Source organism: Triturus cristatus, chromosome 7 (genome assembly GCF_964204655.1).
Source record: "Triturus cristatus chromosome 7, aTriCri1.1, whole genome shotgun sequence".
Taxonomy (NCBI): Eukaryota; Metazoa; Chordata; class Amphibia; order Caudata; family Salamandridae; genus Triturus; species Triturus cristatus.
Window position 1 is genome coordinate 1078209207 of NC_140590.1, and position 20462 is coordinate 1078229668.

General features: G+C 42.3%; 1 protein-coding gene across 1 annotated transcript in view; it reads left to right on the forward strand.

Annotated features, from left to right (window-relative positions):
- Positions 1 to 19971, forward strand: part of LOC146811125 (sulfate transporter-like) — a 90931-nt gene extending 70960 nt beyond the window's left edge. The window contains exon 3 of the mRNA XM_085614492.1: positions 17837 to 19971. Coding sequence (XP_085470618.1) covers positions 17837 to 19456 — 1620 coding nt within the window. The 3' untranslated portion in view covers positions 19457 to 19971. The remainder of the gene's footprint in view (positions 1 to 17836) is intronic.
- The last annotated feature ends 491 nt before the right edge of the window (positions 19972 to 20462 follow it).

Sequence of the window (20462 nt, forward strand, 5' to 3'; positions counted from 1 at the left end):
GCCTTATAGCCTGCCGTAGCGGGCTATTGCAGCTATTAAAGGCCCACTCCAGCATTAAAGGCCCAAGCCGAAGGCAAACGCCTTTAACAAGGGAGCGGGACTTTAATAGCCTGTATAGCCCAGCTACAAAGAGCTATAAGGATATTAGAACATTCTGCCACTTGAGAGCAGACTGTTCTAACAAATAAAACAAAGGCTTCAGGGAGCGCGAGTGGATTGAAATCCCCTCAGGCTCCCCGAAGACTTTGTTCACAGCCACAAGCTGTGAACAAAGAAGCATTGGAATGTTGGAGCTCTGGGCTTATACCAGCCATTATAAGCCCAGAGCTACTCCATTGTTTTCAATAGAGCTTTCAACATTCCAATGTTCTAATATAGCCTTATAGCCCGCCGTAGCGGGCAATACCGGCTATTAAAGGCCCGCTGCAGCGTTAAAGGCCCGAGCCGAAGGCGAGGGACTTCAACAAAAGCAGCAGGACTTTAATAGCGGTATAGTCCTGCTACAAAGGGCTATAAGGCTATTAGAACATTCTGCCACTAGAGGGCAGAATGTTCTAACAAATTAAACAAAGGCTTCTCGAAGTTCGAGGAGATTTAAATCCCCTCGATCTTCGAGAGGCTTTTATAAAACATTGGAATGTTGCTCTGCGGGCCTTTACCGGCCCGTAGAAGCACGGAGCACTCCATTGTCTACAATGGAGTGCTCCACATTCCAATGTTCTAATATAGCCTTATAGCCCACCGTAGCGTGCTATACCGGCTATTAAAGGCCCACTCCCACGTTAAAGGCTCGAGCCGAAGGCGAGGGACTTTAACAAGTGAGCGGGACTTTAATAGCCGGTATAGCCCTGCTACAAAGGGCTATAAGGGTATTAGAACGTTCTGCCTCTAAAGGGCAATATGTTCTAACAAATAAAACAAAGGCATCTCGAAGCTCGAGGGGATTTAAATCCCCTAGAGCTCCGAGAGGCCTTTGTAAAACATTGGAATGTTGCTCTGCGGGCCTCTACCGGCCCGTAGAAGCATGGAGCACTCCATTGTCTACAATGGAGCTCCCAACATTCCAATCTTCTAATATAGCCTTATAGCCCACCGTAGTGGGCTATACCGGCTATTAAAGGCCGGCTGCAGCGTTAAAGGCCCGAGCCGAAGGCGAAGGACTTTAACAAAAGCAGCGGGACTGTAATAGCGGTATAGCCCTGCTACGAAGGGCTATAAGGCTATTAGAACATTCTGCCACTAGAGGGCAGAATGTTCTAACAAATTAAACAAAGGCTTCTCGAAACTCGATTGGATTTAAATCCCCTCGAGCTTCGAGAGGCTTTTGTAAAACATTGGAATGTTGCTCTGCGGTCCTTTACCGGCCCGTAGAAGCATGGAGCACTCCATTGTCTACAATGGAGTGCTCCACATTCCAATGTTCTAATATGTTTTAGGACACTGGAAGGTTGAGGGCTCCATGTAAGACAATGGTGTAGATCCGGGCTTATAATGGCTGACATAAGCCTTCTGCTCCAACATTCTAATGTTTGTCTTCCTGTTTCTCCCTTTCTAATTTAGAACATTCTACCCTCAGTCGGTGGAATGTTTAATAGCGTTATAGCCCTTCTACCACATAACTCGGTCTCAGGGTCTTTAAACAATGGCATAGCCCTCGGCATTGGGTTACAAGGCTGTAGTAGGTAATGTTCAAGTCAGAGGTGGAAATAGTAATACATTTGTCTGGGTCAGATATATGAATGAAAGTAGCTATTATTTATGTCCTGTCCCCTAGTGCGCAGTTTCTGAGCAAATTAAATTCCATGAAAAATAGCTAAGAGCTAAAGGAGTGATTAGTATTCAGCAACGTCTGCTGTTCCTAACTGCAGCATGGACTCAGTTATGTGAGATGTGAGGTATATCTCCCTTGCCCACCTAGACAAACAACTGCTTCCATTCACTGCTCTTCTGTCGCCTACCAGATAAAGGCTCTTAATACTCTTAAACCTGCAGCTAGAACGTATATTCTTAGTGGAGCATCCAGACCATTACTCAGCCCGCACATAGTGGCGGAGGGGAGTGGGAGTTTGTATATAAGATATTGGTCAGGTTTAGAGGAAGCTGCTTGGCCCTCTTTATTTCTTGATCACCCGCTTGGTATCCTGGCTCCAAAGCAACCTGAGTTGAATATGAATTGAAGTTTATGGAATGAAGTAAAGGCTTCTTTATGAAAGATACCCTAGTCTTTTTTATATTATTAGCTCTTCTTTAAAAATTTACTATTGACGTATCTTCATAGGATAGGAATCCTACATGCTACTGTCGAATGAGAGTTCAAATGCTTTCGCTTTCAGGTCTTTTCTGAACTTCAAATGATCTTCCACAGCCCTTATTGCGATGCTAATGAAGTGGATGACAGAAGGCAATTTAAGATAAACTACAGCAAGGGGAGACATCTAACAATGGTGGTGAGACAGAGCCATAAAAGGTAGTACCTAATGCTCTGGTTAAGTGATCTTGAAATATTAGCATATGGTAGATGAATTTGAATGAGAGAATCTAAATTTAGGGGAGAAGAATCCACACTGCTCCCGTAGCACTGCTCATTCGAGATGTGTAAAGGATCCCAGAAGTAGACAAGGAAATCTGATAAATTCATAGATTTCTTTTTGTAGTATAGTGCACACAATTTACACATGCAGATTTACACCCAGTGGAAAATAAGCATTTGAGAATGTGATTTGTTTATGAAAGGGGAACATATTTTTGTCCTTCGAGGTATGCAATCTTGCAACCCTATTAAATATGGTAAAGTTCCTTCCTCATTCTCACTGGGAAACGCATTTATTCATGCTGTCCACAAGAATACATGTCTGTTAATTTCTAAAATGTAAAACTATCTGCAAGATGTAAGTCATTACCTACACATGTGGGATTTTACTTGCCTTTACAGGGAGAGTCGTCACTCAGAATTGCACAAAAACCCAACCTCCAAACTAAGAGGGTCATTACTATGGCGAAAGGACTGCCACCGCCAGCCGTGCCTTGGTGGGCCTCCCGCCATCGGACTGCGAATTTCCTCCGCCACATTACGATGGCGGGGGAATCCAGACTGCGACCATGGCGGATGCAAAGACCATCCGCCACAGAACTGCCACAGGCAATCGTTCCGATTGCCTGACGGAGCGGTCTGCATCCATAAAGTTGTGGCGGTGCTAGCAGGCACCGTCCGCCAAATTAGGATGCTGTCTTCAGCCAGCCTTTCCATGGCAGGTAAACCACCATTAAAAGGCTGGCGGGGATTGGTTTTGGAGGCCCATTTTGGGCCCCCCTTTTGTCTGAGGATAGTGTTGGTACCCCCCTACATTTCACTGTACCAAGTGGCAGGCACCGTGTGGTGCCTACCACGTAGTGCAGTGAGATGCACAACATGCATTTTGAACATCGCGGCGGGTGCTGCAGTCAGCAGCACCTGCCGCAATGTCAAAGTGCAAAATGCAACCGCCATGGTGGCGGTCGCATCCTAATTAGGTGTGTGGGCCCGCCACATGTATTGCGGGAGGTCGCGGTCACCACCACTATGGCATCGTAATCGGCCCCTGATTTTGGGATTTTAATTAATCTACATATTGATAATATTTCCTTTCACAAATGTATTTTGCTCACACAAAATTCTGGGTTTTTCGATTTTAGATGACAAACCAGTCACTTTCCACATCTAAATTTAGTTTAGGTGTGGTGAAATTTTTTGTTAATCTGTCCTACAATACTAAAAGAACAGACAATGTCCTAGAACACAAGTCCTCACGTAAACAGTTGGATGACTTTCAGATTCTCCAAGGTTTACCTTGGATTCTTGATGTTCTACAACAACAATCATTGTTATAGTGTTGCCAAAATCAACCAGTTGCAGGCCATCTGGGAGTAGTAAAAACAAATTGGGATTAGTACGTAGATATGCCTGTTGAAAGGAAACGGAAGGCAAATGTGGAAGATTGTGTATTTGGATGTGAATCATATAAGACAAGTAAAGCTCGACACCTAGAGTCTATGAGATTGCCTGTTTTGTGTCTAGTGTTTAAAACCCATGACACTCCATTCCAATGTATTTATGACTAGTTTTCTTTCTTCTCTATTATTGGTGTTGTGTATCTATTAGTAGATCTTCCAATAAAAATGATCTGTCAAGGTCCATTTCAGCTACCCAAATTTCTGAATCTGTAGTTCCTAACCTTCTGACTTCTGTGGACCCCCATTCAATTATTCCTGGAATCCCAGGACTTCCACTGAATCATTTTTGAAATCCTGGGACCACCCCACTGAGCCTTTATTGGAAGCCAGGGACCCTGGCCTAAGCAATTCCAATGATTTGAATCGCAAAACAATACACACATATACAGACACAAACATTGAACAAACAAATATACAAACAATAAAATATTTTATTTAATACCACACTCATAAAAATAATCAAAATGTTAATAGGAAGGTTGAAGAATTTCTAAATTCAATTGAGGCCACTAATTAGCACGTCTACAAGTATTGGTAAAATTGGAAATGGTTCAGAATCCATAGATGAATGTGTTAGAACCCTCATGCTCCACCCGTGAAAGGCATCCCTGGGGCAGGGTTACGCAAGGCAGCAACTTGCGCTTTCTTGCATTACTCCAGATTTACCAAGCTATGCAGGACCAAGCAAGGTGGCTTTGCGTGCCATGGTAAATCTCATTATAGATTTTGCATTGCCCTGCACTCTTGCATGGAGCAAGGGTGATGGAGAACCCTTGATAAATATGCCCCCTTCGTCTTTAAGGTTTGCCTTCAATTGTTATGCCTGATGGTATTCTGAATCATTTTTGGAAATTGTTTCATTCTCGGCTCAGAGTGAATTTGAATTTCTCAGACCAGCTGAAACCCCTAAAGTGTATGTCAGACAGACTGCAGAAACAGGATATGGAACAGTATGTATGATGCTCTTCTTTCATACATAAATAATTAGCCTGATTTGTTAGCAAAGGCAGAGGTCATGTGCATAAATATTTGGAAATAAGGTGATAAGATCTCATTTAGAGGGTTGTGTATCTCAATGCCTGATTAGTCATGATTCAGGTGATTTCTACACAAAGCAGTATGTTATGTTATGTTATAGCATTTTGGAACATGCACAGTTACTCAAAGAGTGTCCCAGCGCAAGCCCAGTGAGGAAAGAGAAAAGGAGCAAGAGCTACTTAATTAAAGAGAAAAGTCTTAAGTTTCTTCCTAAAAATTTAAGGAACCTGCAGCGCAAGTCAAGAGGGAGTTGGTTCCAAGCCATCGCCGCCATGTAAGCAAGGGAGCTGGCACCAACCACTTTATAGTGGAACCTGGGGATGCAGGAAACCAGTATTTAAGAGGAGGGAAGCTGCCTGGTGGGTGCAGAGAACTGAAAGTGTTTCTTAAGGTACACCGGGCCAAGCTCATGGAGGGCAGCATGTGCCGTAACCAAGGACTTAAATTTCACCCGTGCTTTCACCGGTAACCAGTGCAGGGTATGGAGGTGCTGCCTGAAGCTGATTCTCTGAGGGAGGTTCTGGCTGCGGCATTTGAACTAACTGAAGTTTGTCCAAAAGATAGCTAGGCAGACCAGAATATAATGCATTGGCATAATCAATACGCAAGGTAATAAGTGCACGAGTGACAGTTTCCCTTGCCGATATAGGGAGTAAAGGCAGAAGCTTTTTCAGTGCTTTCAAAATGCCAAAGCACATTCCAGTCAATTTGGTGATCTGAGAGCCAAATCTCAACTTTCCACCGAACCAGATCCCTAAGTTCATAACAGGTTGACCCTGTGGTGTAGGCCGGGGAGACTCATCTGGCCAAAAGGAGTGCTAATACTGAGAAAGAAAGTTGCCGAAGAAGAGAATCTTGGTATTTACCTCATTAAATTTTAGCTGGGCAGTCGTGAACCAGTCAAACACTGCTGTCAGACAGGTTTTGACATGGGAAGAGGACGTCTCATTTTTCTTTCAAGTGAAAAGAAGCTGGGTATGATCAGCATGGGCGATGACTTTGGCACCCAAGTCTTCTGTCATCCAAATGAGGGGAGACACATAAATCTTGAACAGTAGAGGACTCAGAACCGACCCCTGCGGAACCCCGGTCAGCAAATTCTGGGGGCTGGTCGTAAAGGGAGGGATCCAGACTTGCTGAGTTCTACCTTCAAGGAAAGATTTCAACCACATCCATGCAGAGCCTGTTATGTCAATGTCCATTGTGCTGGGTGCAGGAGGTCGTTCAGTTCCACAAAGGCAGACAACTGTTTATTGACCAGTTTATCACAAACCTTGGCCACAACAGTAGGAAGAGAAATAAGATGATAGTTGGCAGGTGTTACACCTCGAGCTGCCTGTGCACTCAGGTGTAACTACAACACCCAAGATGCACCTCTGTGATATAAATCAAGGCAGAAATAGAGTGAAACCATCTTTGTGTATCTTCATTAACTCTGCCGATGCCACAGGACATGATGAGCCATGAACATTACAGAGGACTCAAAGACAAGCGCCTTGCTTGGCTTACTTTCCCATTTCAGGTTTGGCCCACGCCCCATTCTCTTGATCCCGTCGCCTTCAGCTCCTGTTACCAGCGGTTCCTGCTGGTATCCCTGTCTTGGTTCCCGCATGGGAGAAAGTCGTTCAGCGCTGGAGTCAGGCTGTTTTCAACGCCTAGTTAGTTTATCCCTGCGTTTCGTGAGCGTTAGAGGAATTCTTTTACACGCTTGCACCCGCCCTAACAAGACATCCTGCTTGTAAATGGCTCTGAATTGCAACAAACTTTCCCCACTTTATATTTTTTTCTTTTTCGTTACGCTCCCGAAGGAAACCTGTTCCCAGACTGGATTATGGTTGGGGGGCTAGAGAATTCGTCAAATATAATTCACACTCCGCGACCAGAAGAAAAGAGGTCAGTGCACTGATGAAGAAATTATTTATTTTGTTTATCGCTACATATGGAAGAGACATTTTCTTTGCTATTTTGTTGGCTTCCTCTGCACCTGTTGTTGGGAGGGCTTTCAACTTATCACAGTGGAGGAAAATACATTGTGAGTATATGACCTTACACAAAGAACGTTTAATTGGAAACAGAAAGGATTGCATTGATAGTTTATGCAATAGTCCGATTTGAATAATGTTTGTTTATTCCATTCCTTTTGTTATTTCTTGTGTCTGCAGACTTTGGCTTTCAGTCCTGATGAGTTCTAACAGTGCAGAATGTATTGCTGTTACCTCCTGCCTCGGGTGGACCCATTTTCTTGTCTCTTCTCTCTCTCCAGAGAGTAAGTAGTCTATAATTGGGTTTGCCTCTACACTCAGTTTGGCACTGCCTTTACGGAGAGTAGGGTTCCTTCTTCACTCCCGTGGAATCAAGATCTCCCGGAAGTAAGAGTTGGGTCTTGACAGCAGGAAGATTGGTATCTAGAGACAGTTTTTTAATAGAGGGTCAATCATCGCTTGCTTCCACAAGGGGAACAGTGGCAGATGCTAAGGATGCATTAATGAGCAAGTTCATCATTGGATTAATCACTGCGGAGGAGCCATTAAACAGTTTGACTGGGCACGGATCTGTGGGAGAGCTGGATTTGAGGGTGGAAAGGACAGCAAGCGAGTCCACAACTGAAATGGGTTTAAAGGCGGCAAATTTAACAAGGGTGAGAGGAGACGACAGCCGGGCAGGTCCCATAGCTATTGAACGTCTTTCCTGGTCACCGAAAAAGGATTGTAGAGCACAAACCTTGTTAATAAATAATCTAGGGGCATATTATCAAGCCAGGCGATAAAATGATCGCCGCTTTAGCGGCAGAAAACTGCCGCTAAAACGGCGATAATGGGCTTGATAATATGCTCTATGGAATTCCAATTGAAGCTCAGTTCATTCCATAAAGCATATCAGCAAGCTCATTATCGCCGTTTTAGCGGCAGTTGTCTGACGCTAAAGCGGCGATAATTTTATCGCCTGGCTTGATAATATGCCCCCTACAGAGTTCCACACACCAGGCAAGAGATGGGGTGAGGCTGCTGGTCTCTGCTTTAGGAGCTACAAAGCTTTGAATGATATTAAAAATGGCTTTGGCGTTATTGCCAGATTGAGCAATACGCTCTCCATAAAGTGAGCTTTTAGCATGAGCAATAGCGGCATAATAATTATTTTGTGCCTTTTTGAGGGAGGTTCTGGCCATGGGGCAGTAGTACTTGCTCCGTTTCCATTCCAGCCTTTTACATTGCTGTTTCTGCAAATTCAAAGAGCTAGAAAACCAAGGCTTAGTGAGGGTTTTCTTAAAGTGCCTAGGCCGAGGCTCAAGGGTGAGGAGTGCTACCACCTTCTCAATCCAATTATTGAAATGATTGAATGCAGTAGCTCTGCAGACCCATTGTACTGCGCATCTTTGTCCAACTATGTTTAAATTCAAAGATGCAATGAATATATTACAGATAAACGTGGAAGACCAATGTCTTTGTATTTGCCTGGAGACCATGCATATTTTCTTCCTTAGGTTTTTTGTTACCCACAGTTTCCTGAAACTTTACAGCTCAGATTTTGGGAAATCCAGCTCTTGAAAGGTGAAGGGTGTCTTAATATTTAAATATACATACTGTGTTCCATTCATTGTAGTTACCAAATTGCCAGCCTTCTAGAAAATATTATAGTGCTATGCCAAAACTGTCTCTGATTCAGAAGCAATGAGTTGAGGTACCTGAAGCATGTGAGTATTGAACTCTGCCTTGGGAGGTTCATATTTTACTGCTCCGATGACTGGAAAGGATATTGGCCAAATAGTCATTCTTCAGGTTGTGCTGCTAATGTCCATACCACACAATTGACAAGGGCATTCAATCCTTGTCTTAGGAGGTGCTTCATTCTTTTAGGCAACTTAAGTCCAGCTGCCGCTGGTAAAACCTGGAATGGTCTGTTCACCTAAGAGCTCAGAGGTTACAGAAGGGTAGACATTATTACATCCAAAGTTATGTTTCAACTGGTTAGAGTATTGAGAATGGTTCCACCACATGGCATGGGTGAGAGGCAGCCCCTTCCTAGACACATCTTGCCTCTTGAATTTCATTAGAGTTCACATTTCTCCAATGGAAAACATTCATACTATGGGGCAGATTTACAAGCCCCATGTGCCACATTTACGCCGCCGGTGCGTCACGTCTGTGACGGGGCGGCGGCGTAAACCATGCGCCGTTTTGCACCTTATTTACAATGTGATGCATCTAGGGCGATGCATCACGTTGTGAAGCCCTGCGCCACATGAAACCTGCGTTCGGGTTCATGTGGGCTTTCCAGCGCAGGGTGGGCGTTCCGGCGCAGGAATGCCTCGTAAACGTCAAAGCCCTGCACCTGTTTGAAGCAGGTGTGAGGAGTGATGCAGCATGTTAGGCATAGGGCACCCCTGAGCATTGCTGGAGCCGCATCACGCTTGCGACACGACTCCAGCAGTGCACCACCCTTACACCACAGGATGCAACACACATTGCCCTATCCTTACACCACGGTGCGTCGCATTGTAAATGCAACGCATTCGTGGTGGCACAGGGAGGGAATTGCGTGTCGCATCTTTTCTGGCGCATCCCTGCTGATTTGCAGAGATGCGCCAGAACTCGTAAATCTACCCCTATGTGTACACAACCCAATTGCAAGATGGTGACTGCCACCAATGATGTCCATAAGAACTCACCAATACAAGTATGTGTGCCTTAAGACTGTCTGGTTATGAAATCAGACAGAAAAGACATCAGCCCCAATATTGTGTAACTGGGGCAAGCAACAAATGAAATGCCCTCACAACTTGTCTTACTGTCGCCTTCTGTCTTAATGTTCCTGATAAAGTTCTTACTATATATATATATACATGTGATCAAGGCCTCTGGAAGGCCGAAACGCGTCATGGCAGCTTTTGGGTTTTGGACTAAATAAAAACCACTAGCACTTACTTTTGGGTCCGTGTTCGTCTCTTGCGCAGATACGTTGTGCTTTTGGTGAGGCGATTCCTTGTGGCATATATATATATATATATATATATATATATGTATATATATATATATATATATATATATATATCTATATCGAAAAACTGTTCCAACCCGCCGAATGCAGTCACAAAACGGGGATTGTCTGGCGAGGACCTCTTAGCGAACTTCCACAGCAATTAAATCAGGACCACGAAATGATCAAGTGCAGGTGCATATTTATTCGGCAATGTGAATTCCAGGAGAATAATCGGACATAGTGCCCGCCATTGACGCGTTTCGCTCGCGTCCGCGTGCTTGATCACATGACAAGCTTAGGGACGGTAAGTGCTAAATAACAAAAAATGCACTAATTCCTGTAGAAAAGTGACTACTTCGTGCACAACCAAGGAAAACAGACTTAAAATGCGGTAAAATGCCAAGAAACTACCAACATTTCAGACATTCATTATAAAGCTGTTTCAAAGGTATATAAAAATCACCAAAATCATATTAATATCACTTGAGCAGCATAAATGATGTAACAGCAAGCACTAAACATTTCTTTGGGAACAAAATGCATATTGTCTAAAATCATTTGTTCATGATGGTAGTTCACATAAAACAACCATTATTTAGCGCATCATCAATATCAATAAAGAGAACACTCACATACAAATATATGTGGATCCTATGGAAATGCAAGTTACGCATAAATACATTGATTTTGATGACTAAAGTCACAAATTATAACAGATGAGCATAAAGATGGCTAATATGCAAGTGCAAGAACAGCTATTGAAATACTCAAAGTCCAATGAGAACCATTGAAGAAAAAGGCAAGTGCCTTAATAATGCTCAAGAGAAGACTAACAACTGTCGCTAAATAAAGTGCAATTGAATGGTAACAATTCTACTACGGAATTGATTTATTGGAACTGATTGAATATTCCGCATAAAGTTGGTATTGTCATAGTTTGGCAATATATAGGTTAGCTGCTCAATCGATAATGTGCAAAATGACGCAAAATATAAAACAGCATCAAAAGGGTTCTTTGTCACGGTATAACGAGTGTAACAATGTGCAAATTAGCTTTTTGGTTGAAAATGTGAAAAATGTCGCAAGATATATAGCAGCAAAAAATAGATTCAAGTCATGAAATAATGTGCAAAATAGCTATTTGAACAATAATGTATAGAATATCTCAAGTTATATAGCAGCAAAAGAAAGAGGTCTAAAAGAGAGCTGTCTGGTCTATCATTCCGCATAAATACCTAAAAAAGTCTGTAAAATGATCTAGTGCATATATGTGTATAAAAAATAGTGCAAAAACATCTAAGATATAATATATTTCTTAAAGGAAGCAGCTGGCAATCTCTGCTCAGGCCTGAACAGACATATCTGAGGGTGCACTTAATAGACATATTCATAATGGATACAAGGTTATATAAAGTCTGATATATTACAGTAATTAAAATCAGTACTTAGTCAGTGATTAAATAAGCAACCCTCATGTTGTGAGACACATAAAGCATGTAATAGAAAGTTGTACAGGTCCTCACTGTTATTGAGGCCATTAGGCATTTTTGTGTCTAGGGACAAAATGAAATGGGTCTCCAATGACGGAGAGTTTTTTCGCGATTACCACCTTTTCCAGAAATGGGAACGGCCCCTAGAACGGTGTATTGAAGATCCTTAAGTTTGTTATTATGGATCAGCTTAAAATGCCTAGCCACTGGGTAATTGGGGTCCGAGTTGACGATCGCCCTCACACGCTGTAAAATGTGCTTATGTACAGGGAGTTTTGTACTCCCAATGTTGTCAAGACCGCAAGTGCAGTGAAGTTTATAGATCGCAAATTCTGTACGGCATGTTAAATAATCCCTAATAGGAATTCTTTTATTGTTGAATGCCGTGATATAGCAGTGCTATTGGTAGCAAAAGTGCACGCGCGGCAAGAATTACACTTGACAAAGCCCTTTTTAGTTGTTTTTAGGGGTATTTTCTGGGCTTGATTTAACAAGAGCCTCCCTCATAGAGGGTGCCCTTCTAAATGTAATTGCAGGTTTTTCTGGCAAAATAGATTTAAGTGTAATATCAGTTGACACAATGGGCCACTGTGAATATATCATGTTGCATATCTTTTTCTCTTGCTGACTAAAAGTGGTGATGAATCTCACATTCATTGCATCTGCTTCAGAATTATGTTTAACAAGAGACATCGCTTGATCTTTTTTGGCAGTCAAAAGATCTTCCCTGGGCGACAAATTAGCTTTTGTTAGTGCTATGTTTAGAATCTCTCTAGTGTAACCTCGCTCCAGAAAACGGGAAAAGGCTTCTTGTTGACATGTTAGGCATTCTAATTCCTCACTGCAGATATGGCGAATTCGAAGGAATTCGCCGTATGGAATGCTGTGTATAGTGTGGTGGGGATGGGCACTGTTCGCATGTAAAATGGAATTCCCTGCGGTAACCTTCCGATGTAATTTGGTATGCAGCTTGCCCGGACTGACATACAAAGACACATCAGGAAATTCAACGTTGGCATCATCAATATTTATAGTGAATTTCAAATTTAAGTCGTTAGTATTGATAGAGTCAACAAATTCACTGGCCATCTGTCCACTGCCCTTCCATATCATACAGATATCATCAATGCAGTGCCAAAAGTACATCACATTGTTGGCCGAATTCAGTTTGGTAGTTGGCCCTGAGGACATGCTCCTCCCACCAGCCCACATGTAAACACGAGTAGCTGGGGGAGAAGCATGCCCCCATCGCCACACCTCTCAACTGCTGGTAAACCTCAGTGCCAAAAATAATATGGTTGTTATAAAGACACAGTTCAATCATCTTCAGTAACAGTGTGTTATGTTCTCTCATGCCAATGCCCCTTTCTGATATATAGTATTTGGCTGCTAACAGACCATCTGAGTGATTAATACTAGTGTATAACGATTCTATATTCATTACAACTAGTAGGTAGTCAGGCTGCCATACTACATTCTTGATTTTGTTTAGAAAGTCAGGGGTGTCCTTGACAAAAGATGTTTCGGCCGAGAAAAATGGCTTAAGAAAATAGTTCACGTATTTGGAAACTTTTTCCAATAAACTCCTTTGTGCAGATATAATTGGCCTACCAGGAATGGGGTCTGTTTTCTTGTGCACCTTAGGCAAAAAATATAAAATTGGTGTTACTGGGAATTCCACTTTTAAAAAATTCAGTTCATCTTTAGTTAGTAAGCCTCGTCTTTTCCACTGCATCAAGCATTTCGTTACTTTTTCTTGAACCATACGCATCTCTTGTCTCGACGATTTTTTATAGCACGATGTATCGCCCAGATGTCGATTGGCTTCTGCAAGGTATTGATCTTTATGCCATAGTACAACGTTGCTGCCTTTGTCAGACTTGTTAATTATGATGTCATGTTTTTTCTTTAGTTTATTCATCAAAGTATGATATTGAGTATTTTTGAAATTGCTAGTTTTTATTTTGGAGTCGACGTTACGGTTCAATTGTTTTAGCTCGTCAGTTATTCTCTCACTAAAAATATCAACAGCATCTCTTTGCATAAGAGGTTGAAAAGTAGATGAAGGTCGAAACGGGCTTGGGGCTGGTTGGTTAGTATTGATGCCCATATTTTGTAACTTTACGTGAGTGGACACACCTTGATCAATTTCTGGTTCAATTTCAGAGAGATGAAGAACAGTCTGAAGCAACGGAACATCATTTACCTGTAGAGTCTCTATAGTGGTATTGTCAACTGGCAGGGCAGGGATCGAGGGAGAGTATTTATTGAGTTGGAAGAATTTCTTCAAATTTATTTTTCTGATAAATTTAAACATGTCTATTCTCGTTTGATTGTGTTATTTGGACAGTATGTAAGTCCCAAACTCAGAATTTGAATTTCTGCATTTGTCAGTTTTTCATTGGTCAGATTGATTACTGTTTGGTTTGGAATGTATTTTGATTCCTTCATTTCGTTCCCCTGTACCCTCTGTTGGAACCTCTTGCGACATTTGACCTGCCTCTCTCTCCTGCTACTATTGAGGTATGTTCTTGTTGCCCTTGCTGTGGATGAGGATTTCTCGGTCCTCTCTGATAAAATTCAATTCTTCAGCGTGTGATATTTTATTGATAATCATTGACATGTTGTTAGGCATAGTGCGTCCATTTTCATCCGAATCACTGTTCGAAGTTAGAGAGTCAATATCTGAGTCCATAGTTACTGATGGGTTTGCACCAGAATCTCTTGGCTCAACCACCGGTGTCTGACTGACAAGTGCTTGTCGCTTATAATTGTCAAACTTTTTTGAGAACATAAAAATTTGTCCTGTTGCAAAGTCATTTAGGTCTCGTGCGAATTTATATGCTTTACGCATTTTTATTGTGTCCTCATGTTTTTTGATTCGAATACCAATCTCAGCCCGACCTTTAGTGACCAGATCTTTGTCACTGGTTGCTTCTAATAACCCATTAATACGTTCAATTTCCAAAAGAATGGTTTCTCTGTCAATTTCTGTGTACTTAATAAGAATATGGACCATATTCATCAAAGCTTGAAGGTTATTTTCGGCCCATTCTTTCAACATCGCGGGGTTGGGGTTCTCAAAGGTAGGGGCAATGAGAACCCGCAACCCTCTTGGTACGCGATTAACATCTCTGTATTATTCCAGGCTTTTCTTATCCCGCCATTTGGTGAGCTAATTTCTTAGCAATTTCTCTAATGATTTTAGAAGTCACCTTGTATCATTGTGGTTGCAAGATCAGAGCGCTTAGATGCAAACATCTTGGCGAGTCAGTGTTCTCTTCTGTCTTAACGTGTTTTCAAAGATGGTGATGGATACTAGTTATGAACTTATTTGTAAACTGTCCTTATTTCCTTGCATCTCATAGTGGGCACATCTCTTTAGCAGCACCCTCACTTATGGTGGATGTGTGCCCAGAAGGCTGCCGTACGTTCAGGAATTCTGTGTTGCAGGTGACAAAATGTGTCCACAGGTGAGCACGGGAGAAGACCGCCGCTCCCAAAACTCGAGCCAACTGGTGGCAGACTGCCCCCCCCCCGTCCCCTCTTGCTACGCCACTGAGTAAAATGCCTCTTTTAAAAAGCAGCACAGCCGCTGATCTTTTCCAAACTTCCAAGCACTCAAGCTAAAAACCTTTACTAGGATCTCTAATGAATTGCAGGAATGCATGTGTCTCATTTAGCTGTACTTTGCATAAATTCATCCAGTTTACACAGGCAATCTAGTAACGTGACATTTTTCATTGGATTCACTTCCTCAAACTCAAGGTCCATACGTTGTATGTCCTAAATCTGGGGTCATTATGAGAACACTAGAAAAGTCTTTACTTGATTTCAAAATCTAAGAACCTAGACTATTTGCTTTTGAATTCAAGGTCCTTTGAACTCCTCATTATGTCTACACATAATCTAGAGTCCTAGGGTCTTCCTAATAATCTCCTAGTACTCTCAAGAGTACACAGTAATTTACCAGGCAAGGCGAAACCCGTGTAACACTTGACCTCTTTCAAAAAAGACAAAACAAGTTTCAATGCTAGGATGTGGTTGGTTTCTGGACCTTGCAAATTCACTCTGTTGAGTGTAAGTTCAATAGTCCTTTATTTATTTACTGTTACTGTCTTTGACTTTACTGTACTGTTCAGATGCATTGATTGTTGAATGTGGTCATGCCAAAGTTCAGAAGAGCCCTAAAGCCTCCTTAAGATGGGATGTTGATTTTCAGTTCAGGCACAATGAATGAGAGCAGCGTCCAGGAAGAACACGTTGAGGGTTCGCAAAGCTCTATGACAAATCTCCTTCCAAAAGAGGATGAGTAACAACAAAGCATTGCCTTCAACAGTACCTGTGCAGTTTCATAGCAGCATTCACAATTCTTTTCACTAGATTTTATCACTCCCCCAACACTAAAACAGACTACTTTTACTGAGAAAGTCTCTGGGAGCCTAATTGCTGTCATTTCCTCAGACAAGTATAGACATAAGGTTGTTGACTTCTCGATTATGGAAAATTGTGTGAGTGATCATAAACCGTTGACTTTTTTTCCAATTGGACAGAGTTCAGTCCTCCCCTGCCTTTTCAATGTTACCTATAGAGGCTAACTGCAACAAAGGTATTCGTCGCAAATTTACAACGGTGGACCGAAATACTTTTTTAGCCGATCTTATAATAAAAAATTGGAACCAGCTGATGACATGCCTAGAAGATGAAATAGACTGCAACTTGAATGCATTTAATGAGATTTGCAGTACTGTGAATGAAATGCTAACGTCTGCGAATGCCTTCGGGGACCCCGTCCCCTCAGAAGTGGTTTGATGGCGCCTGCTCAATGGCACTTGAAATCTTATTTTTGGCCTTAAGCGGGTACCTAGGGTGGTGGTGGAAGTGAAGCTGTGCATATGGCTTTATAAACAGGCTATAAATGAAAGAAGGTTAGCCAGAAGACAGGATGTATAGGAACAGCTCCACATGGCTAACACAAAGAGGACCATCCATCTCTTTTGGAAAACAGTTAAGGCCCCTTTCTTCGGAGACACCCAAAATACAATCTTGGCTGTCACCAGTCCACAATATAAATGGGTGGAGCACTACTCTTGGGTCTATGACAGTAGTTCGGTTCTAGATAATTGTTCTGATTCTATGGTGGATACTCTGCAACATGGTACCTCAGAGTTGGCACTGATTAACCTTAGAGGAAGTTAAATATACATTAAAACGTAGTGCCAGAAATAAGGCCCACAGTCTGCATAGAAAATCTACTTGAGTGGCAACAAATCTACTCAAGAAGCAGCTCTCTGACCATGACCACCCGCGTCCTGCCACGTTTGAAAATGGTGCTAGCAGGTGGCAAACCTCGCTCGCATTTCTTGAGCATCGTTGGAAAACATTCCGCCACATGGCAATTTGTGGAATTTGGCCTTATCTCTGTGTTACAAGAGTAACACAGAGTCATCTATTTCCGCCAATTCCACTGAAACATTCTGCTTCACTCTGCCCATCCATGTTAAAAATAACTAATACCTGCCTCCCTAGCAATAGTAATAGCTTTGGGGATCCGGAATAGTCTGAATTGTCACACTTGTAGGGATGTGATGGTTAGTAGTTGTGTTGGTACTGTCATGACAGTGCTAACAGGGGCAATGTGTGGTGCAAGCTGCAGTGGCCTGCTGACAATGTCCCTATTTGTTTTTACAAATTAAGTACTGACACACAGACACACACACATGCACACACGCCCTCAATGTCATACTTCTATTTATGAGGACCAGTAATTGAATGTAATAGAGTGTTTATTTATTATTCTAACTCCACATGCACTTTGATCCTGGAGTACTTAATGAGGAGACCAATGCAAATATAACTGCACTTTTAGTTTTTTGACACACTCACTTGAAAGTACCTAGGTACACTATGAAGACTAGTCCTCATAACCCACTGATCCTCAAAGAGATGGTGGTTGTCTGGTTTTGTCAGGGTTTACCAACACTGCGAGGACTGGTCCAGTTCCTCTTCCTTCACATACACCATCACCAGAAATTATTTCTAATATTACGAAGTATTTTAGAAAATGTGACTCTTTCTCTCTGTCTCATCTGCAAGACTGTGGCAAATTCCTTATCATTTCCTCCTAAGACCATGTTTGTATTTGTTAATTTTGCTCCTGGTTCCATTTCCCATTCCTGTGTCATTAGGACCACTTTTATACACCTCACTGTCTATATCTGAACTTCATTATTTATTGCTAAAGTAAATCTTTTTTTTGATCATTTATTTAAAAATAGAACGATATATTTAGTTTGATTAGAAAAGCATTATTAACATGAAACCATTTTTTTGGTTTTTAGATTCTTTTTTCTATCTTCAGACTGGGCTTCATAACCGTGTACCTCTCTGAGCCACTGCTGAGTGGATTTGTGACCGGCTCATCCCTGATGATTCTAACCTCCCAAGTGAAGTATCTCTTTGGGCTGAGCCTACCGAGCCGGAGTGGCACCGGAGCCTTGATACTCACCTGGATTGACATCTTCACCAACATACAAAAAACTAACCTCTGTGACCTCTTCACCAGCATCACGACTTTGGCCATCATCATCCCTGTCAAGGAGATCAATGACAGGTTCAAAAACAAGATGAAGGTTCCATTCCCTGTGGAATTTTTGGTTCTTATTATAGCCATACTTGTTTCCCATTATTTTAACTTCAAGGAAAAATACAAATCTTCTATCTGTGGAACTATTCCCACAGGCTTCTTGACTCCAAATGTTCCAGCTGTTAGCCTCATTTCCAGCTTGGCTGCAGATGCTTTTCCTATAGCTGTCATCAGCTTTGCAATGACTGTCTCCCTGGCTGAAATCTTTGGCGCAAAGCACGGGTATCCAGTCAGAGCCAACCAGGAAATGTTGGCCATAGGCATTTGCAACTTCATCACTTCTTTCCTGCATTCCTTCCCTTCCTGTGCTGCAGTTGCCAAGACTATTCTCAGGGACTCCACTGGAGCTAAGTCTCAACTCACTGGCATTATTTCTGCTTTGGTACTTCTGCTGGTGCTACTGGTCATTGCCCCACTCTTTTTCTCATTGCAGATCTGCATCCTGGGTGTCATCATTATCACCAACCTCCGGGGGGCTCTACGAAAATTTCTGGACATGCCAAATATGTGGCGCCTAAGCAAGATGGACACCATTATCTGGTGGGTGAGCATGCTAGCATCCTTCCTCATCACCATCCAAATTGGCCTCCTGGTAGCTGTTTGTTTCTCCATACTCTGTGTCGTCTTCCGCACCCAAAGACCGAGGGCCGCTCTCTTGGCTAGAGTAGGAGACAGTGAGCTCTACGAGGACCAGCTAATTTACAAAGAGCTCACCACCATTCCCAATATAAAAATCTTCCGCTTTGATGCTTCTCTGTACTATGCAAACAAGAGTTACTTCAAGCAAATGCTATACACGAAGACTAACGTGAACCCTATTGTGGTGTTGGCTCTACAAAGAAATGCCAGGAAGGCTCAACAGCCAGCTACGGGATTCAATGATCGAGGTTTATTTAAAAGGTTTAACTTCCCAAAGCCTTTCACCATATCAGAGACCTCAACCCAATCCTCAATGCCAGAGATTGACATGCATTCCCTGATCATTGACTGTGGAGCCATGCAGTTCATAGATACAGTGGGTCTCACCATGCTGAAGGAAATCCACCATGACTATGAAGAAATCGGTGTATGTGTTTTCTTAGCAAGCTGCACCCCTTCAGTGAGGTGCTCACTTCGAGAGGGGGGTTACTTTTATGAATGTAGGCCGGGGATTGACCCAAAACAGTTGGCCTTTCACAGTATCCACGACGCAGTGCAATTTGCAGAGAGAAAGTACAAAAAGCAGCAAAAGAAGCCTGAACAGATGAATGTTGCTTGCCTCCTCGATCACAGTCAGGCTGTCGCAGATGACAGTGGGATACTAACCAAGCTCTAGGAAATGGACAGCATAATAGAATTTGTGAAGTGGTTATGAGGTGCTAATGAACAGTTCATACCAACCGGTGGGATGTGTGTCAACTCTTGAAAATAAATTTGTAGGCAGAATTTTGAAGTACGTGGAGGAGATCTGCCAAAATGTACCGAATTGCGTTGGAGCAAGAATGTGTTTTTGGTGAAGAGAATGGGGACATTTCATACATTTTTGTTTAAATCCTCCACAAATCTTCCTCAATAAAGAGCCCGTGATTTTGTATCTTCTATGAAATGAATTATGTACAGATGTGTGGTATCCTGGTAGTACTACTATGTATTTCCATATTTATTGGATCCTTATAACTTACTGATGCAATCCCTTCCCAAGTCATTCGGAATGTCATATATGTCATTGGAATATTCATATGTCATAAGCCTTGGGGCTGGCCTGAGGCAAATTGTGTCAGGTGATGCCAGCTGCTGTTCCTGTTGGATGGGATCTTCTTTACTGATGAATAAACAACTAGTTTCACCTTTCTCGACCTGGTCGTTCTTACTTCAAGAATTTCACACTGGTGTAGTCGGCAGGCGTAATTCATCAAGAGGATCTCAACACATGAGGATTGGGATATTATTTCTCAAGCAACTTCTGGTGAGAAATAACCTGTTTGTTCTTTGATCAGCGCTTGTGTAATGATTTGAGAAGTGCGCTCATTTTTAAAGTGGCAACCAGCTGCTATTGCGGTACCTTAGGCAAGGACTATGGAGTGTTTGTACATTTGTCTTTGAACATGGTCAGTGACTGGCTGCCTCCCCCCTCCCTATGACCACACCAACCCCCGGACACAGGAACATAAAACATGGTATCTTTGGAAGGCGGGAGGTCGCAAGACCCCCCGGCCGTATTTATTAAGTTATAAAACAATACATTTTTTAATTGCACGATAATCAGTTATACAAAAATCAGCAGGACATTAGATACATTATTGTCAACAGGTGTGAGTGACTATCCTTAACAAAACTCTAAT